General features: G+C 51.3%; 3 protein-coding genes and 1 long non-coding RNA gene across 5 annotated transcripts; 2 read left to right on the top strand and 2 right to left on the bottom strand.

The window, feature by feature from the left end:
* Positions 1-369: 369 nt before the first annotated feature.
* On the bottom strand, positions 370-4028 carry LOC308218056 (multiple myeloma tumor-associated protein 2 homolog). Its single transcript, XM_080611634.1, has 9 exons — positions 3915-4028; positions 3061-3192; positions 2811-2964; positions 2675-2720; positions 2494-2576; positions 2281-2353; positions 1611-1690; positions 1160-1300; positions 370-968 (listed from the first exon to the last, which is right to left on the bottom strand). Exons 2-9 carry the CDS (start codon positions 3152-3154, stop codon positions 713-715), a joined length of 927 nt encoding a protein of 308 aa, XP_080467760.1. The 5' UTR covers positions 3155-3192; positions 3915-4028; the 3' UTR covers positions 370-712.
* On the bottom strand, positions 4012-6224 carry MRPL55 (mitochondrial ribosomal protein L55). The gene is made up of 4 exons (XM_080611638.1): positions 6191-6224; positions 5446-5552; positions 4336-4525; positions 4012-4268 (listed from the first exon to the last, which is right to left on the bottom strand). Exons 2-4 carry the CDS (start codon positions 5469-5471, stop codon positions 4125-4127), a joined length of 360 nt encoding a protein of 119 aa, XP_080467764.1. The 5' UTR covers positions 5472-5552; positions 6191-6224; the 3' UTR covers positions 4012-4124.
* Positions 6225-6231: 7 nt separating this feature from the next.
* On the top strand, positions 6232-21295 carry GUK1 (guanylate kinase 1). 2 transcript variants are annotated; one of them, XM_080611635.1, is made up of 8 exons: positions 6232-6354; positions 12631-12744; positions 14531-14572; positions 16516-16612; positions 19165-19303; positions 20202-20286; positions 20601-20686; positions 21158-21295. In XM_080611635.1, the coding sequence occupies exons 1-8, from the start codon at positions 6312-6314 to the stop codon at positions 21191-21193; spliced, it is 642 nt and encodes a 213-aa protein (XP_080467761.1). In that variant the 5' UTR covers positions 6232-6311; the 3' UTR covers positions 21194-21295. The 2 variants fall into 2 exon arrangements, with proteins under 2 accessions (XP_080467761.1, XP_080467762.1); XM_080611636.1 differs by having other exon boundaries at positions 6336-6426.
* Positions 8299-9236, top strand: LOC308217198. The gene is made up of 3 exons (XR_013956203.1): positions 8299-8422; positions 8912-9010; positions 9123-9236. It is a non-coding gene; the product is annotated as an uncharacterized lncRNA (long non-coding RNA).
* Positions 21296-23625: the final 2330 nt, after the last annotated feature.

Genomic DNA, 23625 nt, shown 5'->3' with positions numbered 1-23625 from the left:
TCCCTAGTGCTCCAGCTTGCACGTGTACACGTGCCCTATGGAGTGTGTGATAGCCCACAGGGAGCCTATCGCAAGCCATGGAGAACACCCATGACCCTTGGAAAGCACCCATAGGGCATGGAGGGCATCGCTGCATGTGTAGTCCCGTGGGGAGCACCATTACAACAAGAAAAGCCCAACGGCCTGGCTCTCATAAACCAGTCAGGCCCAAGGTGCAAAACCCTCCCAGCACTGCATGAGTCCTGAGTTTTATTTCACAGCTGTAAACTTAAGGAAAGGTTTAAGGAAAGAAACCCTCCTTCAGCCGCTTTGCTGGCAGCTACTTGAGGGCTTTGAAAGATGTTAAAAACACAACAATAATAACTGCATAGTAGTAAGTCTCTTTACATAAACACAAAGTATTTGCAGCATTTCCAGCACCGCAGCCAGAATCACCCCAGTGCCACCCCACAGCTAAATCATGCCTGGATGGATGGATCCAGGCAGCAAGGAGAAAAGCACCTGGCACCCTGCTGACCCCACCACTGGCGGGGCAGTCACATGTCGAAGGCAGGAGCTGTGGGCAGGGAAAGGGCAGCTGCCATTGCACCACACACTGCGCTTTGCTGAGCTCAGCCCCAGCAACAGCAGAGCTGTGGCTTCTTTAATTTAATAACCTTATAAAACAGATAGTCTCTGTAAGCTCTCCCTGGAAAACAACCCCCAAGCTTCCTCAGTCCGAATCGGTGTCGTGGCGTTGCCTGGCCCCGCGGGATGGAGGGGACCGGCTCCTGCTCCTCTTCCTCCCCTTGCGCCGCGGGGACGGGTGCCGGCTGCGGCCGTCCCTGCTCCGGCTCCGCTGATGGGCAGGGTGGCGCGAGGGGCTCCTGCCGGAATCCCTGCTGCTGCTGGAGGAATCCGTGTCGCGTCGATGCCGGCCACTGTGCCGTGATGTCTCCGGGTGCTGCTGGGTCTTCCTTCGTTGGTGCCTATGGGTAAGGAAAAGCAAGGGACAGTGGGGACACAGAGAACACCAAGAAGCTGATTCTGGGGATGAAAAAGGGATTTTGGAAAGCCAGGAGATCCTGATGGGGCATCCTGATGCCAGCCATGATCATGCAGCTCTCCTAAATCCTTCATCCCGTTTTCCAGCAATTAAGCCCTGACAACCCTGAGCTACCTGTCATCCTCGTCCGAAGAAGACTCAGAGGACGATGAGGCAGCATCCCTCTTGTGATGCTTATCCTTCTTCTTTTCCTTCTTATGCTTCTTCTTTTTCTTCTTTTTTTTCTCCTTTTTGGATTTCTTGCTCCCTTCTGGTCTGCAGGGAAGACACCAGTGAGGATCGCTGCCCCACACATCTGTCTGGCTCCTCCAAACACTCATCCCCATCCCTCCCTCCAGCTGCATCTCAGCACTTCTATCCTTGGCCAAGAAGTGCCCACAAAAAAACCCAACACAACACAACAAACAGGTTTTGGGGGCAAAGCAGAGGTTTGGGGGATGATTGAGGCAGATGCAGAACAAGCCCAATGCCAAAAGGAGCCATAGAAGCATTTTGCAAAGTATCTTCCCTGCAAAAATAGGCCATTTCTGGTAGTCCCCACCAAAATGGCAGTCTCCATACTCACTGTTTCTCCTCCACCTTCTCTTCCTTTTCCTGCTTTTTCCTGGAGACAGGCATCTCAGGGCTGCTGGAGACTTTCTGGTGCTAGGGTTGGAAAGAAGGAAAAAGACAAAGAGTGAGTCTGTAAGGCTGCAGCTTCGAATTACAAGAAAAAGGGACTTTCTCCTTGTAGCACAGCAAAAGGGGGAATGGATTTAAACTGGCAGAGGGGAGATTGAGATGAGATCTGAGGAAGAAGTTCTTCCCTATGAGGGAGGTGAGGCCCTGGCACAGGTTGCCCAGAGAAGCTGTGTTCAAGGCAGTGTTCAAGGCCAGGCTGGATGGGGCTTGGAGCAACCTGGTCCAGTGGAAGGTGTCCCTGCCTGTGGCAGGGGGTTGGAACTGGGTGAGCTTTAAGGTCCCTTCCAACTCAAACAGTTCTGTGATTCTGTGAAAAACTAGATTTCAATAAAAAAAAAAATGGAATAAAAATTAAATTCAGAAAAACCAGAATACTCACAAGAGCTGCTTCCAATTAAAACCCCACAAATTAACTCCGTGCAGACAGGACACAGGCCTTTGTGCTACAGCCGCTAGCTTTGGTTTTAAATAAAACACTCTGAGCATGGGGCAGGGATTTCTGCCCTTTTTCCACCCTTTTTTTAAACCTGGTAAGGAAGATGACAGCACCATACCGTGAAGATAGAAAGCCCCATCTTGGCCGCCTCCTTGTCTTCCTTGGAGAGCATTATCCGGCCAGCACTGCCACTGGGGAGAGACGAGTCACCAAATAAAAACAAACCCCACCGAAACAACAACAAAAAAAGCATTAAAATGGCAAAATTAAATAATCGAACTGCCCTGAAATGGGGGCACTTTGGTGTGGCACCCCCACTGCCTCCCTGTACCTGGAGCTGCCCAAGCCCACCACCCGGTCCACGTTCTTCTCATCCCGCTCGGCGCCATCCCGCTTGCACACCTCGGCCAGGTCCTGTGAGGGGTCAAGAATGTCCTCAATATGTGTGTGTCCCCATAAAACCCCACACAGAGCTGAAGGGAAAGGACATGGGATGCATGGGCCCCCCTTACCTCCCTGCTGAGCCCTGTGGGCTGCCTCTTGAGGTTCTTGTAGCCCCTATAAAACAAAACCCAGGTGATGTGTGTATGTGTGGGGGATACCTTGCACCTCCTGTGTTTTTGGGGTGATGAGGGGGTGCAGACTCACAGGGCTGCCAGCATGGCCTCCTGCTCAGCCAGGCGGACGGCGGCCAGCTCTTCCTCACGGGACAGCGCAGGGGCTGTGTCCTTCTTGCCCTTGGCATACCATGTCAGGTCCTTCCCCTTCTGCCACCGGCCCACCGGCGCCATCAAAGAGTTCCCTGTGGGGGGGCAAGACATCATAACACCCCAAAACTGTGTTGGGGGGACAGGAAGGATGGGGACAGAAAGGGGGTTTGGCCAAGGTCAGCCCTTACCCAGGTAGTTTTCACGCTGTTTGTCTGTCTTGACATACTCCCAGCTGAACTGGTCCTGGCCCCCCCGCACTCCTCCTCGGGATGAGCCAAACATGGTGCCGGACCCCTCAGTGGTGGTGGGGTGTTGGTGACCTGCAAAGGGGCCACGCCCGGGTTTAGCCCCCCCAGCTCCTCCATGTAGGGGATGATGGGGAGTCACTGAGTTGGGGGAAGCAAATGTGTCCCCTCTAGAGTTGGTGGGGTAGGCAAATCCTTGGAGAAGGGGGCTGCACAGCCTGGAGGGTCAGGTGCCCAACCCAGAGGCAGGGGGTGCCCGGCTTGGGGAGATGTACAGCCTGAACTGGGGTGGCAGGGCCTGGGGGAAAAGATACACTGCCTGGTGAGCGATGCACGGCTTGGGGAGGGGTGGCAGGGCCTAGTGGGGGGGCCAGAGAACACACGGCGTGGGGGTTAACACACAGGTTGAGGGAGGTCCACAGGAGCTGGTGGGGTTGCAGCCTCCGGGGGGGGGGGGTGTTGCACAGCCCGAGACGGGCTGCAGGGCCTGGAGGGGTGGACGCCACAGGGTAGGAGGAGATGGGAGAGCTGGGTGGGGGGGAGGGAGGCTGGGCGGCTTAAGGGGAGTTGCACGACCCGAGGTATCGCAGAGGAAGGGTACACACACTGGAGAAATGGGGAGGGAAGGGGGAGGCGGTCGCACGACCCGGAAGAGCGATTGCACGCCCGGGGGGGGGTCGCAAGTCCCGGAGGTGCGTGAACGCCGGCCCCGGGGGTCCCCCCCATGACCGGACTGAGGGCAGGGGGTGCGGGTTCAAACCTTGGGGTCACACACGCCTAGCCTCCCCCTCACGCACCTGGCGTTCGCTCCCGCCTGCGGGGCCAACCCGCCCCGGCCGCTACCACCTCGCGGGGTGGGGAGAGTGGCTTTGCGAGGCGGACCGTACCACCGCATCAAGGAACGCGGGGGAGGCGGGGAAGAACCCGAAGGAAAAGCCCGCCTACGGCGGCACCACGAGGAGCCGTTTGCCGGTTGTATTTGTTTATTAAAGGCTGTTTCCGCCGCCTCACTTCTTCCAGAACCGCTCGTAGGTGCGCAGGTCGATGCCCTCGAAGGTGTCCTCCGGCCCGGCCTTGGGCTTGCTGGGGAACTGCCTCCGCAGCCGCGCCTTGCGCTCCGCCTCGGGCAGCGTGTTGCTGTCGAGGGGCAGCTGAGGGAACGGCGTGAGGCCCCGGCTCCGCCGCGCCAGCAGCCACCCAGCCCGCCGCCCGCCTCACCATGATGATCCTCTTGGGCTCCTTGTAGCGCAGGCGGATGGTGGAGCCGTCGGTCTTGACCAGCAGGACGGGGTAGAGGCGGCCGTAGAGCTGCCTGTGGAGGTGGGAGACTGAAGTGCGGTTGGAGTTGCTGCGGCTGGAAAGGGCGATCACCGGAGGCAGCTTGGGGATGGTGTCGAGGCGCAGGGCGCTGGTGGGAAGGTAAAAGGGAAATGAGGTCAGTCATGGCTGTGAGCAGGAGATGCCACCACTCTGTGTTAAATCTTAGAGTGGTTTGAGTTGGAAGGGACCTTAAAGCTCACCCAGTTCCAACCTCACTGCCATAGGCAGGGACCCCTTCCACTAGACCAGGTTGCTCCAAGCCCCATCCAGCCTGGCCTTGAACACTGCCAGGGATGGGGCAGCCACAGCTTCCCTGGACAACCTGTGCCAGGGCCTCACCACCCTCACAGGGAAGAACTTCTTCCTCACATCTCATCTAATCTCCCCTCTGTCAGTTTAAAGCCATTCCCCCCTTTCCTGCCCTTGTCTATAGCCCTTCTCCAGATTTCTTGTAGGCCCCATGAAGCACTGGAAGCTGCTCTAAGGCCTCCCTGGATCCTTCTCTTCTCCAGGCTGAACAAGCCCAGCTCTCTCACCCTGTCTCCATTACAGAGGTGCTCCAGCCCTAGAAGCATCTTTGTAGCCTCCTCTGGACTCACTCCAACAGCTCCACACCCTTTTATACTGGGGGCCCCAGAGCTGGATGCAGGACTGCAGCAGACAGGGTCCCACCAGAGCAGAGCTGACCTGCTGGTCACACTGCTGGTGATGCAGCCCAGGACACGGTTGGTTTCTGGGCTGCAAGCGCACACTGCCGGGTCATGGGGAGCTTCTTGGCAATCAACACCCCAAGTCCTCCTCAGGGCTGCTCTCGATCCAGTCTCCCCCAGCCTGTAGCTGTGCTTGCAGTTGCCCCGACCCAGGTGCAGGACATTGTCCTTGGCCTGGCTGGACTTCATGAGGAAAGGCACAAACCTGCATCACCCCAAAAAACCCATCCCCAGCAAGGCTCCTGATGAAGGGCCCAGCTTTTCCGCTGGGGCACTGCAGCCACTGCCACCAACTCACCTCAGTGCCCATCTCGCAGCTGCCATCTTACTCCAGTGAGTGAGGGCAGATCAAGCGTGCAAGGTGCTGGCAGACAGCAGGAGGTGCGGCAGCCTCCCAGGGACACCCTAGGAGACACAGAGCTCCTACAGCATGGGTGTGGGGTGATGGCCCCGTCCCCATCACAGTGCAACCTCCCAAGTCCCCTCTCTGTCATGCATCAGTCCCATGTTGGCTCCCTCCCTCCCCACCATGGTTTAGGCCCATAAAGGCTCCCCCCGTATAGTTTGGCTCCATAATGGTTCCATATATCCCTGCCATAGTTTAGCGCCATATTGACTCCCCCTATCTCTGCCATGGTTCGGTCCTATAATGATTCCCCCTCCCCATGGTTTAGCCCCATGAGAGCTCCCCCCCCATTCCTGCCATGCTTCGGCCCCATACTGGCTCCCCTTTGCACCGCCACAGTTCAGCCCCACAACGGCTCCCCACCACGACCCCTATCTTGGTTCGACCCAACGCAGCCTCCCCCACCCCTTCCCGCAAATGGTTCAGCCCAGGGCACCGCGCTCCTCCCCGCCGCGCTGTGGCTAGGCTTAACCCCCTTAACCCCAAGCATGGCCAGGTCAGAGCCGACCCTACCCTCCCTCAAGCAGCCCCAAACGCTCCCCATGCCCCACTGCTCAATCCTGGCGTCCGCTCACTGACCATTTATCCCCCCCCTCCCTTCCCTCGCCCGTGGTCTGCCCCACCGCCCTCCACTCACGTGACCGTGCGGCGCGGCGCTCCTGTTCGCCCTCAGCCTGACGTCAGTGCGCATCGTGGCGGCGGTGGGGACGTGGGGCCTGCTGGGACCGCCCCCTCCTCCGCTTTCCGCCCCCATCCCCATGATCGGGCAGCGGCTGCGCGGAGCCATCGCGCGGGCGGCGGGTGAGCGGCGGGATCGGTTCCTCAGGGCCCAGCCCCGGTGGGGTGAGGCACAGCCGGCCCCATCGCGCTGAGGTGCCTGTGAGGGGTGTGGGTCCCGTCACAAGGTGCCCGTGGCCGGGGCACGCTGAGCTCGCCCATCATCCCCCTGAGGGCCTGATGGGGTGCTGAGTCCACGCAGGGCTGGCGGTGGGACATGCTTGGGTCGCTCCCCGCTGCCCTGGTCCCTTTTCTTCCAGCCACGTTGGTGTGGTGCTTGGGAATGGCTCTGGAATGCTCCCGGTTAGATGAGCCCAGGGGTGTGTGTGCTGTATCGGGTGGGTTTCATTGAGTGTGAGAAAGGGCGCTTGGGGCATGCAGCTTGCAGGTACTCAAATATACAGCTCTGTGGGGTGAAACACGATGTGTGTGTGGGGAGGTGGGTGGTAAAACTACACCTGCCTTAGCTTCACCTCTGTGGAAGTGCACCCGCCAGCATCAACTGGATTGGACCCGGTGGTTAAGTTAAACTGGTCCGGTTTTGCAGCAGGACACCAGCTTGTGACTGCTGGCCCATCTGGCCTGTCCCCAGGTGGTTTCTGCAGTGAAATCACCTTGAGTGAGTGGGTCTTGTCTCCTGCAGCATCATTGCTCCCTGCAGAGCTAAGCATGCCCACACTGCAGCCAGCAATGGGTTAGTCAGTGCTCTTCAGTTATTTGCTTCCATGATAAAGGTGGCTTTGTGTTCCCACTGGCTCTGGGTGCTTTCGTGGGGATGCTCTGCTCCTATTTAAGTATTTCAAGTAATTCCTTTATGTAAGCAGCCCACTGGCAGGGCAAGACCTTGGAGCCCAGCCATCCTGCACAGTGTCTGCATGCTGGGAAGCTGCAAGTGAAGCCCCAGAGCTTTCATCCACCTGTTCCCCAAGTGAATGAGTGTGTGAATACTGTGTTCAGTTCTAGTCCTCCCACTATAAGAGAGATACTGGAGCAGGTCCAGAGAAGGGCAACAGAGCTGGTGAAGGGCCTAAAGCACAAGTCTGATGAGGAGCGGCTGAGTGAACTGTGGAGTTTAGTTTGGAGAAGAGAAGGCTCGGGGGGACCTTATTGCTCTCTACAGCTGCCTGAAAGGAAGTTGTAGTGAGGTGGGGTTGGTCTGTCCTCTCAAGTAACAAATGATGGGACAAGAGGAAATGGTCCCAAGCTGTGTCAGGGGAGATTTAGATTGGATATTAGAAACAATGTCTTCACCAAGAGGGTAGTCAGGCATTGGAACAGGCTGCCCAGGGAAGTGGTGGAATCACCATCGTTGAAAGTGATCACAAACCATGTAGAAGGGGCCTTCAGTGACATGGTTTAGTGGTGGTCTAGGCAGTGCTGGGGTAATGGTTGGACTTGATGATCTTAAAGGTCTTGTGCAACCTAGCTGATTCTATGACAGGTCTGGGGTTGTGACTGCTGGAGCAGCGTCACAGTGCCCATGGGGCTCTTCACAGGCATCAAGATGGTGAGGGTTTGTCTGCTCTGGGGCAATGCTAAGCTTTCCTGTGTTACTGCAGCAGCTGGGCTGGGCTTTCAGAATGTGTCCCAAAATTTAGAAAGGTGGGAGTAGCGGCTTCATAATGAACCTGCTAAAAATAGTGGATGGGATTATAATCCTAATCCAGGAGACCTTTCTTGGGGCTCCAGGGAAACTGTCCTTTAATCTTCTTTTCGACTTCATAAGAGGGCTTTACCTTCTCTGTAAAGCCTCTCTGTTAATCAGCATTAATTTTAACTCCTGCGATGTCTGTCCTTTGCTTTTCTGGTTGTGTTGCCACCTCCCAGTCAAAATCCGGGGCAAGCTTAGCAGGCAGGAATGGACCAAGGAACATATTTCCTCCTTGAGTGACCACTTTGTCTTTTTGCAGCTGTTTGACCTCAGTCCCAGCTGTGGCACCTCCCCAGATTTGAGGATCTTGATCAGATAGCTGTGCTACTCTGTTGCTCATCAGCTCCAGCCTGCTGTGTTTTTGGTGGTACATGGTGATTAAGCTGGATGCGAAACAGTCTTCGGAGTAAGCCAGTGGAGATGAGAGATCCTCTGTGCTAGGTATTTGCACATTATCTGCTCTGAAAACGCAGAATCTGAGAAAAGGGGGGAGAAAAATGAGTTTCTGCTGAACATAAATACATACCTGTAATGTTGCGGCAGCAAATAGCTTGAAAATGTGATTTGTAGCTGCTTTGCTGAGCTGGGGACCAAACAGGAGACTGAAAAAGCCCCAGATCTACCAAATCTGGCTTCTCTGGGGTTTTGGGCACTTTGCCTGTGGTTTTTGAGGGCTTCAGGTTGCCAGAGGGATTGGAGCTGTGTTCAACAGGGCTGGGGGGTGTGGCAGGGGGAGCAGAGGGGCCCGGTGAGTACTGTCGCTGTGGAGACCTGCTCATCATTAGGAGCATTCTTCGGAGTCAGTGCACATGTTTAACCAGATGGGATGCTAGAGGTGAGGGCATCTGCTACCACATCTGTGCTGCTCACGTCTTGAAGCAGAGATCATATCTTCTGCTCACCCTCCCTTTTCCTCCTTTGCCTCTCCAGCCCCAAGCAGCTGCCCCCCATATTCTGCAGTGTGCCTTCTGAAAGTGCTCTGTGGGAGCAGGTTTTGCTCCGCTCCGGCACAGATTCACCATTTGCCAGGTGGGTGTTTGCTGTCAGCTGCCCACAAAGGCCCAACCCCTTCATCTGGCAGTGGAGATGCCTTTTTATTTATCCCCCTCTCCTCTAAGTTAAGTCTTGTTTTCCTCTGCAGATCCCCAGCAAAAGAGGAGGGATACATTTGGAGGGAGGCGAGAGGAAGCACCTGCAAGTCTCTTGGCTTGTTTTTAGCCTGTTTCTCAAAAAAGTGAGACCTGTGATAGTAATGTATGTGTCTTTTCTGACTTTAGTTCTGAGTATTTTTGGGAGAAAAAAAGGAATAAGGTCAAGGAGAGTGTCTATATCTTCCCCAGACACCTCATCAATGCTCTTTCAGGGAGAAAAGCACCATGAGCATCCACAGATAGACGGGTGCCAGAGACCCTGTGGAGACACACCACAGAGGTACTGGGATGTGCTGTCTGGAGGCTTGGGTTTGGATCCGTGGGCAAGAGGAGTTTCCCTGTTGCCTCTGTGGTGGATAAGTAGCCTAATTGTTGGCCTGAGCAGTGGCTGGAGGCAGCGGTGGTGTGAACTTTGGTCCAAAAAGACTGTTGTCTGCAGAAATCCTGGCTAAAAACAAGAGCAGATGCCTTTCCAGAAGAGTTTCCAACTGCACAGCTGTTGGGTGTGTAATGTGAGCACAGCAGCTTCATAGCCTGGGTTTGTGCCTGTTGTGCATCAGTGTCACCTCAGAGCCTGTCTGGTTTTGGTGTCTGGGCACTGCTTGAACACCAGCTGAAGCTGCACTATGTTTGACAAGGAGGGTGGGCTGGAAACCTCCTGGGGTCCCCTCCACCTCACCTTGAGTGAGTCCCCTCACCTCGGTGACTGCAGGGGCCATGTGGTCCCGGAGGTTACCTGCAGAGCCGGGGACAGTTTGGCTGTTGTTTGCCTATAGCTTTACCAGCTGGGAGAGTAGGGAGCGGAGGAGAAACCAGGAGAGAAGATTAAAGACCAGCTTTTCATTGGCCATCTTAAACTTGCGGCTTGGTAATTAGGGCTTTAGGCAGCTTGCAAATAGCCCAGCTTTCTGCCGGCTCACTCATATCGCTGCTGCAAGGGGAAGAACTTCATACCTGAGCTGAAACGGAGTAAAAGCTAAAGGTAAGGATTCTAAAGCTAAGGAGCGTGCTCCCAGCCAATCCTTTCCCAGTTTGTCTGGGGTTGAATTAAATGATTGTAAGGGATTTGGGCAGGCTTGAATTCCCCTTTTCCTGTCAGTGCCTGCTGAAGGGTGAATGAAATTTTGAGGGGAAGAGAGGGAAGCTCTTTTCCCTCTAGCTGGGATGGGAGCATCCTGGCTGGATAGTGCAGGCAGGGACCAGGACTTACATGTCTGGCACAGCTGGATCACAGCAGAGGCTGTGAAGTTCTTGGAGAGAGTCACTGCTGGCATCTGAATGTCCCCTGCAGGGGCTTTCAGTGGTGGCCAAGCAAGCCAGTGTGCAGTGAAGGAGCATCGTTTGGGAGCAGACATGTTGCAAAGTGTGCTTGGGTGATGGGAGGGCTTTGTGTAGCTCCTCTTCTGGAGTGTTTGACAAGCAGCGTTTAAGGCTCACCCGTTGTATTTAAGTGGGCGAGAGGAACTGGCGGGGCAGAGGAGAGGGAGATGCTTTGCACAGCTTGGCAGTGTTGGATCTGGTGCATCTCAGGCTGCAGCACCCGGAGTGTGCTAATGGCAAAAAAAGAATAATAAAAAATAGTTTCCATTTGGATGGTGATTAAAGGTTCTACACCCACATGAGCTGCTGCTGCATCTACTTAGACTTTGTGTATTAATACTCCATCCTTTCATGCAGGCATGGATACACGACTGGTATGTGCAAAGCATCCTTGGGGAACAGAGGAAAAACTGGTGTAATTTTCTAGCTGTGGTGCTGGCTGGTGGATGCCTGTGTGATCGTAGAGCTGCACAGAAGTGGTTTAGGGATGGAGGCTGGAGTCAGGGAGGCAGCCCAGTGAGGTTACCCTGCTGCAGCATCCTTGCCTGACCTTGGGAAAGGCCCAGTTTGGCTTAAGGCTGTTTAAAAAGTGATTTGTAAGGTCAGGGTGACAATGCTCTGATCTGATTTAAAATGGAAGGGCATTATACTGTCTGTTGGCTGATTGCTCCCAAGGCCACACCCAGGCACCGAGGTTAAAAATATGCATTTCCAGGGGCTTTGCTGCTGCAGAAAGGAATTATGGTTCAGGTTTTTTTCTTAATAGGAGAAATAGGCTTGTTTGATTTGCCTTGTTCTCATCATCACTTCTGGTTTAGAAGCTGCCAAATTGCCAGCGGATGAGGGTCCCCAGTGGTACCCCCTGCTGTCATTCAGGATTTTGTTCTTTATTCACATGTTGATGATTAACCTTTCTTCGTCCCAGAGAGGCAGGCACATGAAAATGCCCAGTTGTTTTCTTCCTGGTTGAAGAAACTACTGTAGAAAGGTTTCTGTGGCCCCAGGCTGCCTTTTTTTTTTCCTGTACTAGGAACCAAACCCTTCTCTCTTGGGCTGGAGTTAGTGTTCCAAGGAATGTGGAAATAAACTCCAAAGCATGTTCGTGTCCCCTGTCACACTCATGTTCAGACTGCTGTTGAAGGCTTTGGGGTTTAGTGGTGAAGGATATGCTGGGATTCTGGGTGTAGGCTTCAGTACATTGTCTGCTTGTGGTAAAGGCTTTGGATGTGGATATTTATACCAGGACTGATAGGAAACTTTTAACTGTCCATCATGGGCTCACAGTTTGTACTTGTTAGGATGTAAATGGGCAACATAAGAGGTGTGGGATCTCATGAGCATCCCATCCTCACTTGGAGCTCCATATGTGTAACACTGGCAGATTTCCGGCCTTTTTTTCTTGCAGCATCTCCTGCAAACTCCTCTTGAGACCTCTCTCTGTGAGAGGGAAGCAGCTGTGGCTATACATGCATCAGTAAGGACTAGCTGGCATTGCCCATCACATTTGGATGTCCCATGATGTTTCCACATGCCACCAAGGCACAGACAGCGTTTTCCTCACATTAGAGAAAACTTTCCTTAGGATTTGGGACCCAGAGGGACCCAACCCTGGTGGTAGAGAACAGAGCTAGGACAGAGCTGGCTTGAATTATCCCAGCTTAATGACAGCTGGAGCCCAGTTTCCTCTTCCTTTGGGTTATGTCTGAGTTTAACCTCAGTCCCTTGAGGATGAGTGTTCATGCTGCAGTGATACATGCCCTTTATTTGCCCAAGGTATTTGCTCCTGAGGTAAGAATGGGGGCCAGCAGCAAAGCAAGGTGAAGCTGCTCTGCTGCATTGCTGGTGCGTTGCATTCTGCTTTCCAAACTGCTGTCTCCCTCCTCAGAGCTCCTAGCTCAGATCTTTTGCAGTGGCACAGAGGTGGCAGCTCCCACTGTTTGCTGCCAGTTTGCTAATATAATAGTTGTTTGAATTTCCCTTGTATTTCCTGCACTTCCAGTTATTTTCTATCAGCTCTAGGCTTGTGCTGTCTCATAATTGTAGATTTGCCTGCAGAAACTTATATCCGAGGGTATAAGAGATAGATGCTGTTTTGTGGGGCCAAGCACCCCTGGCAATCCATAGCTGTGTGTTTTCATGGATGTTTCTAACCAAACACATGTTTTTCTGTCTTTCTAGCCATGCAGGGACCAAGGCCAGTGGTTCTGAGTGGCCCATCAGGTGCGGGGAAGAGCACTTTGTTAAAGAAATTGCTTAAAGATTATGAGAACGTCTTTGGCTTTAGCGTCTCCCGTGAGTATCTGTATGTCTCTGGCGAAGGGCAGTGGAGTTCAGGGCCACAAGCCCGGAGTCTGCTTTTGTTGCTGTATTCATGCCCCAAGTAATGGGCTTCCATGGCTTGCCTGTATCCTAGGGCCTTGTCTGTGGGGCCTTCGTGGTGTTAAAATAAGTCAGGATGCCTTTTACTACCGGTATTGAGCGTCAAGTCTTAAGATTTGTCTGGAATAGCAGACAAATCTTGCCTGATCTGGTGACCCCAAACACCTCTAAACACAGCTCAAGGAGGTAATGAGATTTTTCTGAGTGATTCTTGACTCTGAATTAACACCTCTCCTTCAAAAGCCAGTTCTTTCCATCCACCTGTGCAAGCTGATGAGGATTTCAAGAGCCCAAGGGTGGCATGCCAGAGGCTTACACTTAAAATTAGAGTTTCATGAAGCCTGCCTCATTACCAGGTCTGTCAGTGAAGCAGTTCACCTCATCACCTGCGTACACATTTCTCTTGCCAGTACTATGGTGGTTTGTTAACTTCTTCTACATTGGTCACTTAAGTGCTGGCCGAGGGTCCTTTGTTCTCTGCCTGGGGTGGTTCCCTGTAATGTGAAAATAACTCCTGGCCGGTCGGCTTGGTCCAGTCATGCCTGCCAGCAGTGCTGAAGTCCTCCTGTGTCCACAACAGAGGCTGTAAATGCACGGAGTTTTTCTCTGGCAGGTTACCTGTTGCAATACTAATCCCATTCTCTTTTTCTTGAGTGACACATTAAAGGTTACTGTAACTCTGGGCTGTGTCCCCAGCTCATTCTCCTGATTTTCCCTGGAGCTCTGCAGGGTGTATTTCAGTACATTACCATAATGGTTTTTAGTGTCCTAACCATTTTGGATACTGCAGTTGAAATTCTTGCTCTGAGATCTGAGTGATCTCCATGAAAGAGCAAATACTGGGTGTTTGAAGATTTAATGTTACTGGAGATATAAAAAAACCCCACAACTTAAAATTATCTTTCCTTTTGTGTTTCATCCTATGCTCTTGATTCAACTGAATCTCTCTTCTCACTCCAAACTAATATTACTGTTTTCCCCAAGGCTGCCTCTTGGTGGTTATTTTTTTCCCTGAATCTCCATAGGCCACTTAGACCTTGGCAACTGGTGCTTTATAAAAACCTTGACGAGGTGATCAGAGCCTTATTTCATTAGGTTAACTCCTGCTGGTCCTAAATAAAATAATCAGTGTTGCCCTCCACAATGACTGTCAGCTCCTTTTTGGTTTTACAGAGCATGTGCTTAAAATAATACCAGTTTGAATGACTTCCAGCAGGCTTCAAAGGCTGTCTGATTTATTCACCTCATGCAGGAGTTTGCCCTTATTCATTAAATCTGGCTATTTTAAGCACCTATGTGGGTGATGCATGATCTTTTCAAATGAAGGTAACTCTGTGAAGTAGGGCACCGCTAATTCCCCTCATCTGAGGCAGAGGTCCAAGTAACGTGTCTAGTATTACACAGGAAGGCTGCAGCAAAGCTGAAAACTAAGCCCAGCCTGATAAGTCCCACACTGATCACTCAGCCCCTAACAATCTAGGCTGTTTTCATATTATTTAGGATTCTTTGATTACAGGCCAATCCTGCATGTTGTTGCTGTGTTAAACTAGCTGATTCTGGAAGCTTTGGTAATTTTAAGTAGAGGATCAGCTTACTACATGATTGGGTTCATCTGCTGCATAGTGCTCTTATTTCTTTGATACTGTTACATCCTTGGGTGATCTACAATATTTACAAAGCTGGGTTTTTTTGCTTACAGATACCACAAGGCAGCCAAGACCTGGAGAAGTAAATGGCAAAGGTGAGTGTGCTGCAGTTGGGCCTGTCTCACCAGGCTCTGCAAATACTTCCTGCAGAAAATGTTTAAGCTTTTGTGAACTATGTGCATGGATCCCTTCTAGTAACTAAGTTAGTCCTACATTTATGTTTATAGGGTGCATTTCGTTAGGCAGACATTCAGTAATTACGTATTTTAGCATGGGTATGTATACATGTAGTTAAATATGCATATATACTTTGCACTTGGCCTTGTTGAACTTCGTGAGGTGGGCCTCTGCAAAGTCTTGTCTTGCATTTGTGCAGGGCAATCCCAAGCACAAATATAGGCTGGGGAGACTGGATTGAGAACAGCCCTGAGGAGAAGGACTTGCGGGGGGTTGGTTGATGAGAAGCTCACCATGAGCCGGCAGTGTGCACTTGCAGCCCAGAAACCATCCGTGTCCTAGGCTGCACCACCAGCAGTGTGACCAGCAGGTTGAGGGAGGGGATTCTGCCCCTCTACTGTGCTCTGGTGAGACACCCCCACTGCTGTCCTGCATCCAGCTCTGAGGTCTCCAACAGAAGAAGGACGTGGAGTGAGTCCAGAGGAGGCCATGAAGATGCTCCAGGGTCTGGAGCACCTCTGCTATGGAGACAGGCTGAGAGAGCTGGGCTTGTTCAGCCTGGAAAAGAGAAGGCCCTAGGGAGACCTTACAGTAGCTTCCAGTGCCTAAAAGGGCTGACAAGAAAGCTGGAGAGGGGCTTTCGACAAGGGCAGGTAGAGACAGGACAAGGTGGAATGGATTTAAACTGACAGAGGGGAGATTGAGATGAGATCTGAGGAAGAAGTTCTTCCCTGTGAGGGAGGTGAGGCCCTGGCACAGGTTGCCCAGAGAAGCTGTGGCTGCCCCATCCCTGGCAGTGTTCAAGGCCAGGCTGGATGGGGCTTGGAGCAACCTGGTCTAGTGGAAGGTGTCCCTGCCCGTGGCAGGGGGTTGGAACTGGAGGAGCTTTAAGGTCCCTTCCAACCCTCACCATTCTAGGATTCTATGATGCACACACTTTTGTTCTTTATCTCAGTGGCAGTGAGACTATAGCCATTACTGTTCTGCAACATGTGCCAAGTGTTGGAGAGGAGATAATGAGGAGGGATGTACTTGGCAGAGCAAAATCAAAATTTAATTAGGCAGTGATACATTAACAGAGGCAGAGCATGTGCCATCAGTGTTCTTTTCTAGACACTGTCTCTGACTCACTGACCAAAGTTGTCAAAGCATGGCTCAATTCAATCACCTGAGTCCATACTTGGCCCGTGAGTGGCTTGATTTTCCAAAGTGCCAGGTAGCTTTTGTGAGATACTGCAAATGTAGACTGTTTTGGAAAGCACACCTGCTTAATGAGATGTCCTTATTTGTATTAATAGCTTGTGTCCAGCTGCTTTTCTGTTTTCTGGTTTGTTTGCATATTTCATAAAGAATCAGATGAGGTTTGGTTTTAATTTCCTATCACAGTTTTCACTCTGAAGTGAAAGGGAGGTTTTAAACAAAAGATAGAGAAACATTCCTTTTTAGTTCATTTGATTTTGATGTTCCCTTTTATCTGCCTCTCTCTCTGTCGTCCCATTATAGTCTTTAATCGTAAATGCTTTCAAATTAAGAGCCTTGGCAGTCCAGCTGTAATGTGTTCCACACCTGTGGGCACGTTGGGGGGGTCCTGTTGCACCACAAAAGGTAAAGGGTATGAAACAGCAGCATTTTTGGCCACACAGAAAGCTCCGGAACATTTTGAACGGGTGTCTGGGCAGTTGGTGTAGAGAAGGCATGCTGTATACAGTAATTAGGAGGTAGATATCTGCAGTCTGCCAGTGTTGTCCAAAGCAGATTTTAAGTTGCTTCTCCCCTAAGCACCCACGGGTGTCATTTTGACCATGAACTTTACCTTCAAAGCTGTTAATTCCTGGCTGTTTTTCCCGTTTTCCCTATCCAGATTACCACTTTGTGACGAGAGAGGAAATGCAGAAAGAAATTGATGCTGGTGAATTCATCGAGCATGCAGAGTTCTCTGGAAATATGTATGGAACAAGGTACGTGGCTCAGACAGTGTGGCTGCTGAACCCAGGCAATGCTGTGAGCTGAGATGATGGTGAAGGAAAATGTATTTTGACTTAGGTACACTCTCCCCCAAACACACAGATTCTTGCCAATAAGCAAAGCGTTTTAATTTTGGCAGTGAGGTCCTTATCAGCTTTATTAAGATGGCAAAATTAACTCATGCAGAGAGGTAGCTCATTGTAATTAAATCATCATTGTGTTACAAGATCCTCTATAGCCTCCAGTATTTGAGGGCTGCTGAAGTAGTTCATATGCTTAACACTCTTCCTGCACAGGGGTGATTTTTATGCTCCTTAGTATTTTCCAAGTGCTTGCAGAGCATGGTGGGCAGAATGGAGAATTACTTTCTAATGATGTGAATATGCTGAATTTGGGAGCAGAAGCTGTAACTGTTGGCTGTTGTGAAACAAATTCTTGGGCTGCTTTGGTAAAGTGGCTGCTATGAACAGATAGATTGCACAGCACCCTTGACTGCGGTTAAAGAGTTAGGTGGATTTTAAAATAGCATTGCCCTCGGCGGTGGAGCTGGTGATCAATAAAACATTAAGCTGCAATGTTAATTAGAAGTCAGATATCTTATATAATTATTGTGAGAAAGTTGTGGTGCTGTAGTAAAGGACCTTCTAAGGAGGAGAGTTAAATGTTTCTTGAGATATTTAATTAGTTGTGTTAAAGAAACTTTCCTGCAATGCTGTTCAGAAAGACATAGATTTCTTAAAGAGCCAAATGTGCCTTTTCTTGAGGATTTTTTGGAGATGGCATTCTTTATGGGAGGTCCCAACATAAGGCCCCCAGACTGAATGTGGTATAGGTGTACAGCTCTGAAGGAATGTTTGGTGAGTCTGCATTTCAGTGTGAAATGGTGAGCTGTTTCAGTGTGATGTGCACAGGCGTCGCTTGCTGTCACCACAGCTAAGGGCAGTCTTGCCAAGGGTCTGGCCGTGCTCCATCTGAGGCTCGTGGAGGGGCACAATCCCCTCTGCTCTGGCCTTGATAGTTGCAGTGTTTCTTGTTTGTAAGAGAAGCGAAAGCTGACAGCTCATCTTCCAAATACCCAGCAACAAGGAGAGACTGAGTTCAAGCTCCTTAATCCCTGACTTCATCCTGTGTAGGACAGGCTTCCTTCCTTCACGTGGGTCCTGATAATCCAGCTGGCCACAGCATGGAGGAGACAGCTGCTCTCCAATGCCCGATATGTAGGTGGAGTTGATTTTGGTGCCTTTCCCTCAGGGTGGGTGGTGAGAAAACATCTCTCCTCAGCCAATTTCCTTGCAGGAATTCAATACTTTAACCAAATTAAATGATATGTTTGTGTTTGTTGATTGATTGTAGCAGTAGTTAGTTGATACCTGGTGATACCACATGGAGCATGTGGCTTTCACAAGTCAAACCAAGCCATTTTGGAGGAGTGCTTGTGAATTTGTGGTGGATGGTGCTCAGATCTGGGCTCTTGCTGCACCCCGCTCGAGCAATGCAGCAAACCTCTGTGTTTGTATAGGGCACATAGCTGGTCTCACAGCTTCACTTCAGCTTCGTCCTTCCTGTTGAGGGCATGACCTGTGTTATTGGACTCTCACGTCAGGAGGAAAGTCACCTGCCACCTCCGTCCTCCTGCATGACCCCATCGTAGTGGTGTCTTTGCAGGCAGTAGACCCTGCTGCACTGACCGCACCAGCTGCAGAACTGTAAAGGTGTCTATCTGCCTGCTCTTCCCCACATTCGGCATGAGGAGCTCACAGCATCACTGTGCCAGGCTGCTCCAGTGCTCATCTCAGTCTGCTGGGGCTTTTCTGGGCTTGCAGGCTCCCAGAAGTCTTTACAGCTTTCGCCATCTTGGCTCTGTTCCCTGTTCCTCCAAGGCACCTTCTGCTTGAGCTGCCTCTGTCCTCTCCAGCTGTATTTGCAGTGAGCTGTCATGTAACTGTGGTACCTGTGGCACTGCTGATTCTGGGCGACAATTTTAGGTGTTCAGGAGAAAGCTTGAGGCACTTCCCCCATGCTGGGGAAGAGATACCATATGTAATGATATATGAGAGGTGCCACTTAAAATATTTTCTTAACTGTGCATCTTGTGACTCAGGCAGAAGTGTCCATCTCAAGCATGTTTCAGGAGAGCTTGTGGGTACAGAAACTGGTGGATCTCTGAAGCAGGAGGAAGTTTGTACTGGTTTTGTTCTGTGCTGAAGGTTGCTGCTAGGTATGTTGAAGGCAGGAGCTTTACAGCTTGCACCTGAGCCAGTCTGCTCATGGGATAGTTGTGTGTTACCTATTTCCACACCTTCCATTGTGGTTTTGCCAGCCTCTCTAGCAGAAGACAGCAGGTCCCTGCTCTGCTCTAAGGATTCAGAGGACATCTGGAGAAAGAGAACTGCTCAGCAAGAACAGAGCAGGCTCTCCTCTCCTGCCACAATTTGGGCACATGAGAGTCCTGTGAGGTGAAGACCTGCTGTTAGAGGGGGACAAACCAAGCCCCCACTGCTCTGGCTGGATGCTCTGACCCCTTCCCTCTTCGCTCTGTCCTCAGTAAAGGTGCAGTGCAGGCTGTCCAGGCCCAGAACCAGATCTGTGTCCTTGACATCGACATCCAGGGCGTGAAGAACATCAAGAAGACAGACCTGAACCCCATCTACATCTCTGTGCAACCTCCGTCCATAGACATCTTGGTGAGCGACTGCCTTCCTTTGCCGTTAGGCAGTTAGAGGTAATCAGCGTCTTGCTCTGAAGCAATGAGGGTTCCCCCCTCATTGATTCATCTATATGTTTTTAAGGGATGTAGAATAGGTGGGGAGGACATTTCCGAGCACACCCTCACCTCTGCCCAGTCCAGCTCCCCAGCGTCTGGCCCCCAGGGGATAAATCTTCCTGTGCTCTTTTTTTTGAGTCCCTCCTGTACAGTTTCCACACCTTGGCGTGTTTGCCTGCATTGAGTTATAGACTTCATTGCAGCATGGCCAGCCTTTAAATGCATTAGTTGTGCTTAATGCTGGGGAGAGGAGGAGATTAAACCGAGGGAAGCTGGTTCTCAGCAGCACTGGAAATCCTGTACCTCTCTGGCCTTATGGGGCCCTATATAATAGTGATTGCAGTGTGCCTTTCATAGAGGTGAAATCATTGCCATGGTGCAGAGATGGATGTGCATACATGTATATGCAACTTGCTGAAGCTGTGCAAGGAGTATGGGCAGTAAAGGCCACAACTCTGGTTCTCCCCTCTTGCTCTCATTGAGTTTGTGCAGGAGAAAGCCGACAGCACCAGTTGCCAGAATCCAGCAGAGTGATTTCATCTCCCAGCAGTACCTGCAAAAAACCAAACCAACCCAAAAGCAGGGGGAAAACAAGAGACTGGCAGCCTGAGCTCTGGGTAGGAGATTTTGAGCCCAAACTCAGCTTGGTGACTGGTTTGCTCTGGGCTGTAAATTAAGCCCCTCACTCTTTGCAGAGGGTGCCAGTGGTTGCTGGCAGTAGGAAATTGCAAATGGCATTGGCTTGTGGGGCAGGTGGTGGTTTCTGTGTGCAGCATTTGGAACACATGTTTCTTAATTATTTTTGTCATTGTGTTCAGGAAAAAAGACTACGTGACCGAAAGACTGAGACAGAAGAAAGTTTAATGAAGCGTTTGACTGCAGCCCGCATAGATTTGGAACTTAGTAAGTGCAGGGGCCTTTGGGTGATGTGCATAAGGAGAAGGGATGCGTTGCTGATTTAGGAATTGATTTTTGCCTGAACATCTGACTTGTGTTCTGAAAGGAGCACTGGCAGGGCTTGGACATCACCTGAGTTTGATCTAAACACCATACTGCGTCGTTTCCCACTGCAGTTCCTCGTGAGTGGTTGGCAGAGGGGCTGAAATAGTAACAAAATGCCATAGGAACTCAGGTCATACACGAGAGATGACACAGGGCGGAAACACATTCTCAAGCTCTTAACATTCTCAACTCCCTATCGCTGTCTCTTTCCCCAGGTAAAGAGCCTGGCCTGTTCGACTTGGTCATTATTAATGATGATTTAGAAAAAGCCTATTCTGAATTGAAGGAGACACTCCTGGAGGTGAGTTGTCATTCAGGGCTTTTTTGCCCCACTCCCTGAGCAGGGATGACCTCTAGGATGAGCAGGTGAAGGTTTGTCTATAGGCAGCCATAGAAATGTGACCACATGCACACACTTGATATGGTTTGAGCTGCTTAGTGAGCAGCTGAGCATGGATCATGTATGAGCAATGATGGATCAGTGGCCTAAGAGTGGGGAATGGATCCAGTACAATACTGGGTTGGGGGCAGAATAAACACATGTCCCTTGGCAGTATGGAAGGGGTTCACTTTTTTTGTGGCCATTTTTGAAGACCCTCAAAGTCAAGCCTTGCCTTCTCCCTAAAGGCTCATGTGTAAACTCTGAGCTTGGTCCTGCGATGTTGTGGAGCTGGTCTGAGGAGATGATCTCTTGTGGCCTTCAGAGCTGTGAAACTAAGAGCTGTTCCCAAAGAGTGGCAGATGCTCAGTAGTTTTCCTGATCTCCTTGCAGGAAATCAAGAAGACCCAAGAATCCAGGAAATCCTGATCTGAGCCCGCTTGGATGTTTTATCTTTGCACATCATTCCCGAAGCACGTGACACCCATTACATTGCGAGAGACATTCCCTTTAGACTGATCCTCCTCCCGAGTTACTCTAGAACGTTTCTATTAAAAGGAAAGAAAATGAAACCCAGTCACACTTGTGCTTGTGTTCGCCACAGACTTGGTGTGTGCTCTCCCAGGTTTGTACCTCAGGAGGATGCTTTGGAAGTGATTGTGTGGTGTCTGCCACCAAAGGGCAGAGCCATTCTGCGAGGCAGTAGAGGAGCTGTCTGGGCAGCTGTGGCCCCAACACGTGGCTTTGGATCCTGCTGCAATATTTGTGGAGGTACATGTTGTGACAGCTAATGCTGCTCAGTAACAGGGAGATACTTAGATTGATGTGACCCACCTGCAAATGGAGGGGCTTACTCCTTCACCAGCGCCTGATGTCACAAGTGTTTGCATCCTCTTCTCCCTCTGATTCCTGCTGCTTTTTGCAGGTCTGGCTGCAGCTCTTCAAGGCATTTCTGGCTGTCAGTGCCTGCCTCTGTGGTGTTGTATTTTGTTGCTGTAGCAGAGCAGCACAGTTCGGCACTAGCCACAGTCCTAGTGAGCAGATGCATTTGTTTAATAACCGGAGAGGAGAAGGGAACGGTTGCACTATATGATCTATCCACTGCCTTGTTTTCTGGGGGTAAAAGTACTGTCGGCTTCTCCTCTGCCATCCTGGCAGCAATCTTGTAATTCACATGTACTTGGTCCACTTGAGTTTAGGTGTGGGTAGATCGCTAGATGCTTTTAAACCTACAGGTTGGGGAAGAACAGATTCCTTTCCCAAACTGTGCAACCTCTTTGTTGATGTGCTTGAGGACAACAGTAAATCCCTTCTAAGAGGGATGCATGTGATCTAGCTGCTGTCCCTCATACTGGTCTCTGGCTTGAGATACGGAGAGCTTTGCGTGGTGGGGGCTGGGAGGACGTTTTGCGCTTCACTTCCCCAGCTTTCTTCAGCCTGAAGGTTGATGCTTTCATATAACTTTTGAGTGCTTTGGTCCCTCCAGCACATCGTGTCCTGAGCTTTCTCGAAGGTGTTGGTTCCTCACTGAGCCCCTGTGTTCAGAGCACTCAGCCTTCGCCAGAGCTAAGTGTGAGAGAGGGATGAGCAGTGTCATGTCTGGTGCCTCCAGGTGGTTAACCTGGTTTTGGGCTCCAGGAAGAAACAGTGGATGCAAAGAGGCATGCAGCACAGCTGCTCACAGGATCACTTGTCCCAGACCCTGGTGTCCTGGAGGACGCAGGCAGTTTGTGTTGGATCCTCAAGACGTGAGTCTGTCAGAGCTGCCATCTGGCAGGTGGTGGCTTCCAGCCACCTGCCCCCAAACTGAACTTAGATGAAGCTAGACTGTTCAATCACAGAATCACAGAATGGTCTGCGTTGGAAGGGACCTTAAAGCTCATCCAGTTCCACCCCCCTGCCACGGGCAGGGACGCCTTCCACTAGACCAGGTTGCTCCAAACCTCGTCCAACCTGGCCTTGAACACTGCCAGGGATGGGGCAGCCACAGCTTCTCTGTGCAACCTGTGCCAGGGCCTCACCTCCCTCACAGGGAAGAACTTCTTCCTCATTTCCCATCTCAGTCTCCCCTCTGTCAGTTTAAAGCCATTCCCCCTTGTCCTGTCTCTACCTGCCCTTGTCAAAAGCCCCTCTCCAGCTTTCTTGTTGGCCCCTTTAGGCATTGGAAGCTGCTCTAAGGTCTCCCTGGAGCCTTCTCTTCTCCAGGCTGAACAAGCCCAGCTCTCTCACCCTGTCTCCATTGCAGAGGTGCTCCAGCCCTTGGAGTATCTTCGTGTCCTCCTCTGGGCTCGCTCTAACAGGTCCACATCTCTCATGTGTTGGGGCCCCAGAGCTGGACATGGGACTGTAACGAGGGGTCTCACCAGAGTGCAGTAGAGGGAGAGAATCCCCTCCTTCAACCTGCTGGTCACGCTGCTGGTGATGCAGCCCAGGACATGGTTGATTTCTGGGCTGCAAGCACACACTGCCGGGTCATGGGGAGCTTCTCACCAACCAGCACTCCCAAGTCCTTCTCCTCAGGGCTGCTCTCAATCCAGTCTCCCCCAGCCTGTGTTTGTGCTTGGGATTGCCCAGATCCAGGTGCAGGATCTTGCACTTGTTGAACTTCATAAAGCTTGCACGGCTCCACCTCTCCAGCCTGTCCTGGTCCCTCTGCATGACATCCCTTCCCTCCATGCTCAGATATTTTCTCCCTATAAACCCACATCTGACCTGATGTCCACAGCTCTATGTTGTGGACAGCAGCAAGCAGAACCAGGTCTTGGGCAACCCCTCGAGTACCTCGCTGGAATTCAGAAGGACCATTTGTTGATTATTTTGATCATTTACCTCTCTTGGGCTGTTTTAAATACATCTTGCCT

The sequence above is a fragment of the Psittacula echo genome (genome assembly GCF_963264785.1).
Source record: "Psittacula echo genome assembly, chromosome: 2".
NCBI lineage: Eukaryota > Metazoa > Chordata > Aves > Psittaciformes > Psittacidae > Psittacula > Psittacula echo.
This window is presented reverse-complemented; position numbering and strand designations above follow the sequence as displayed.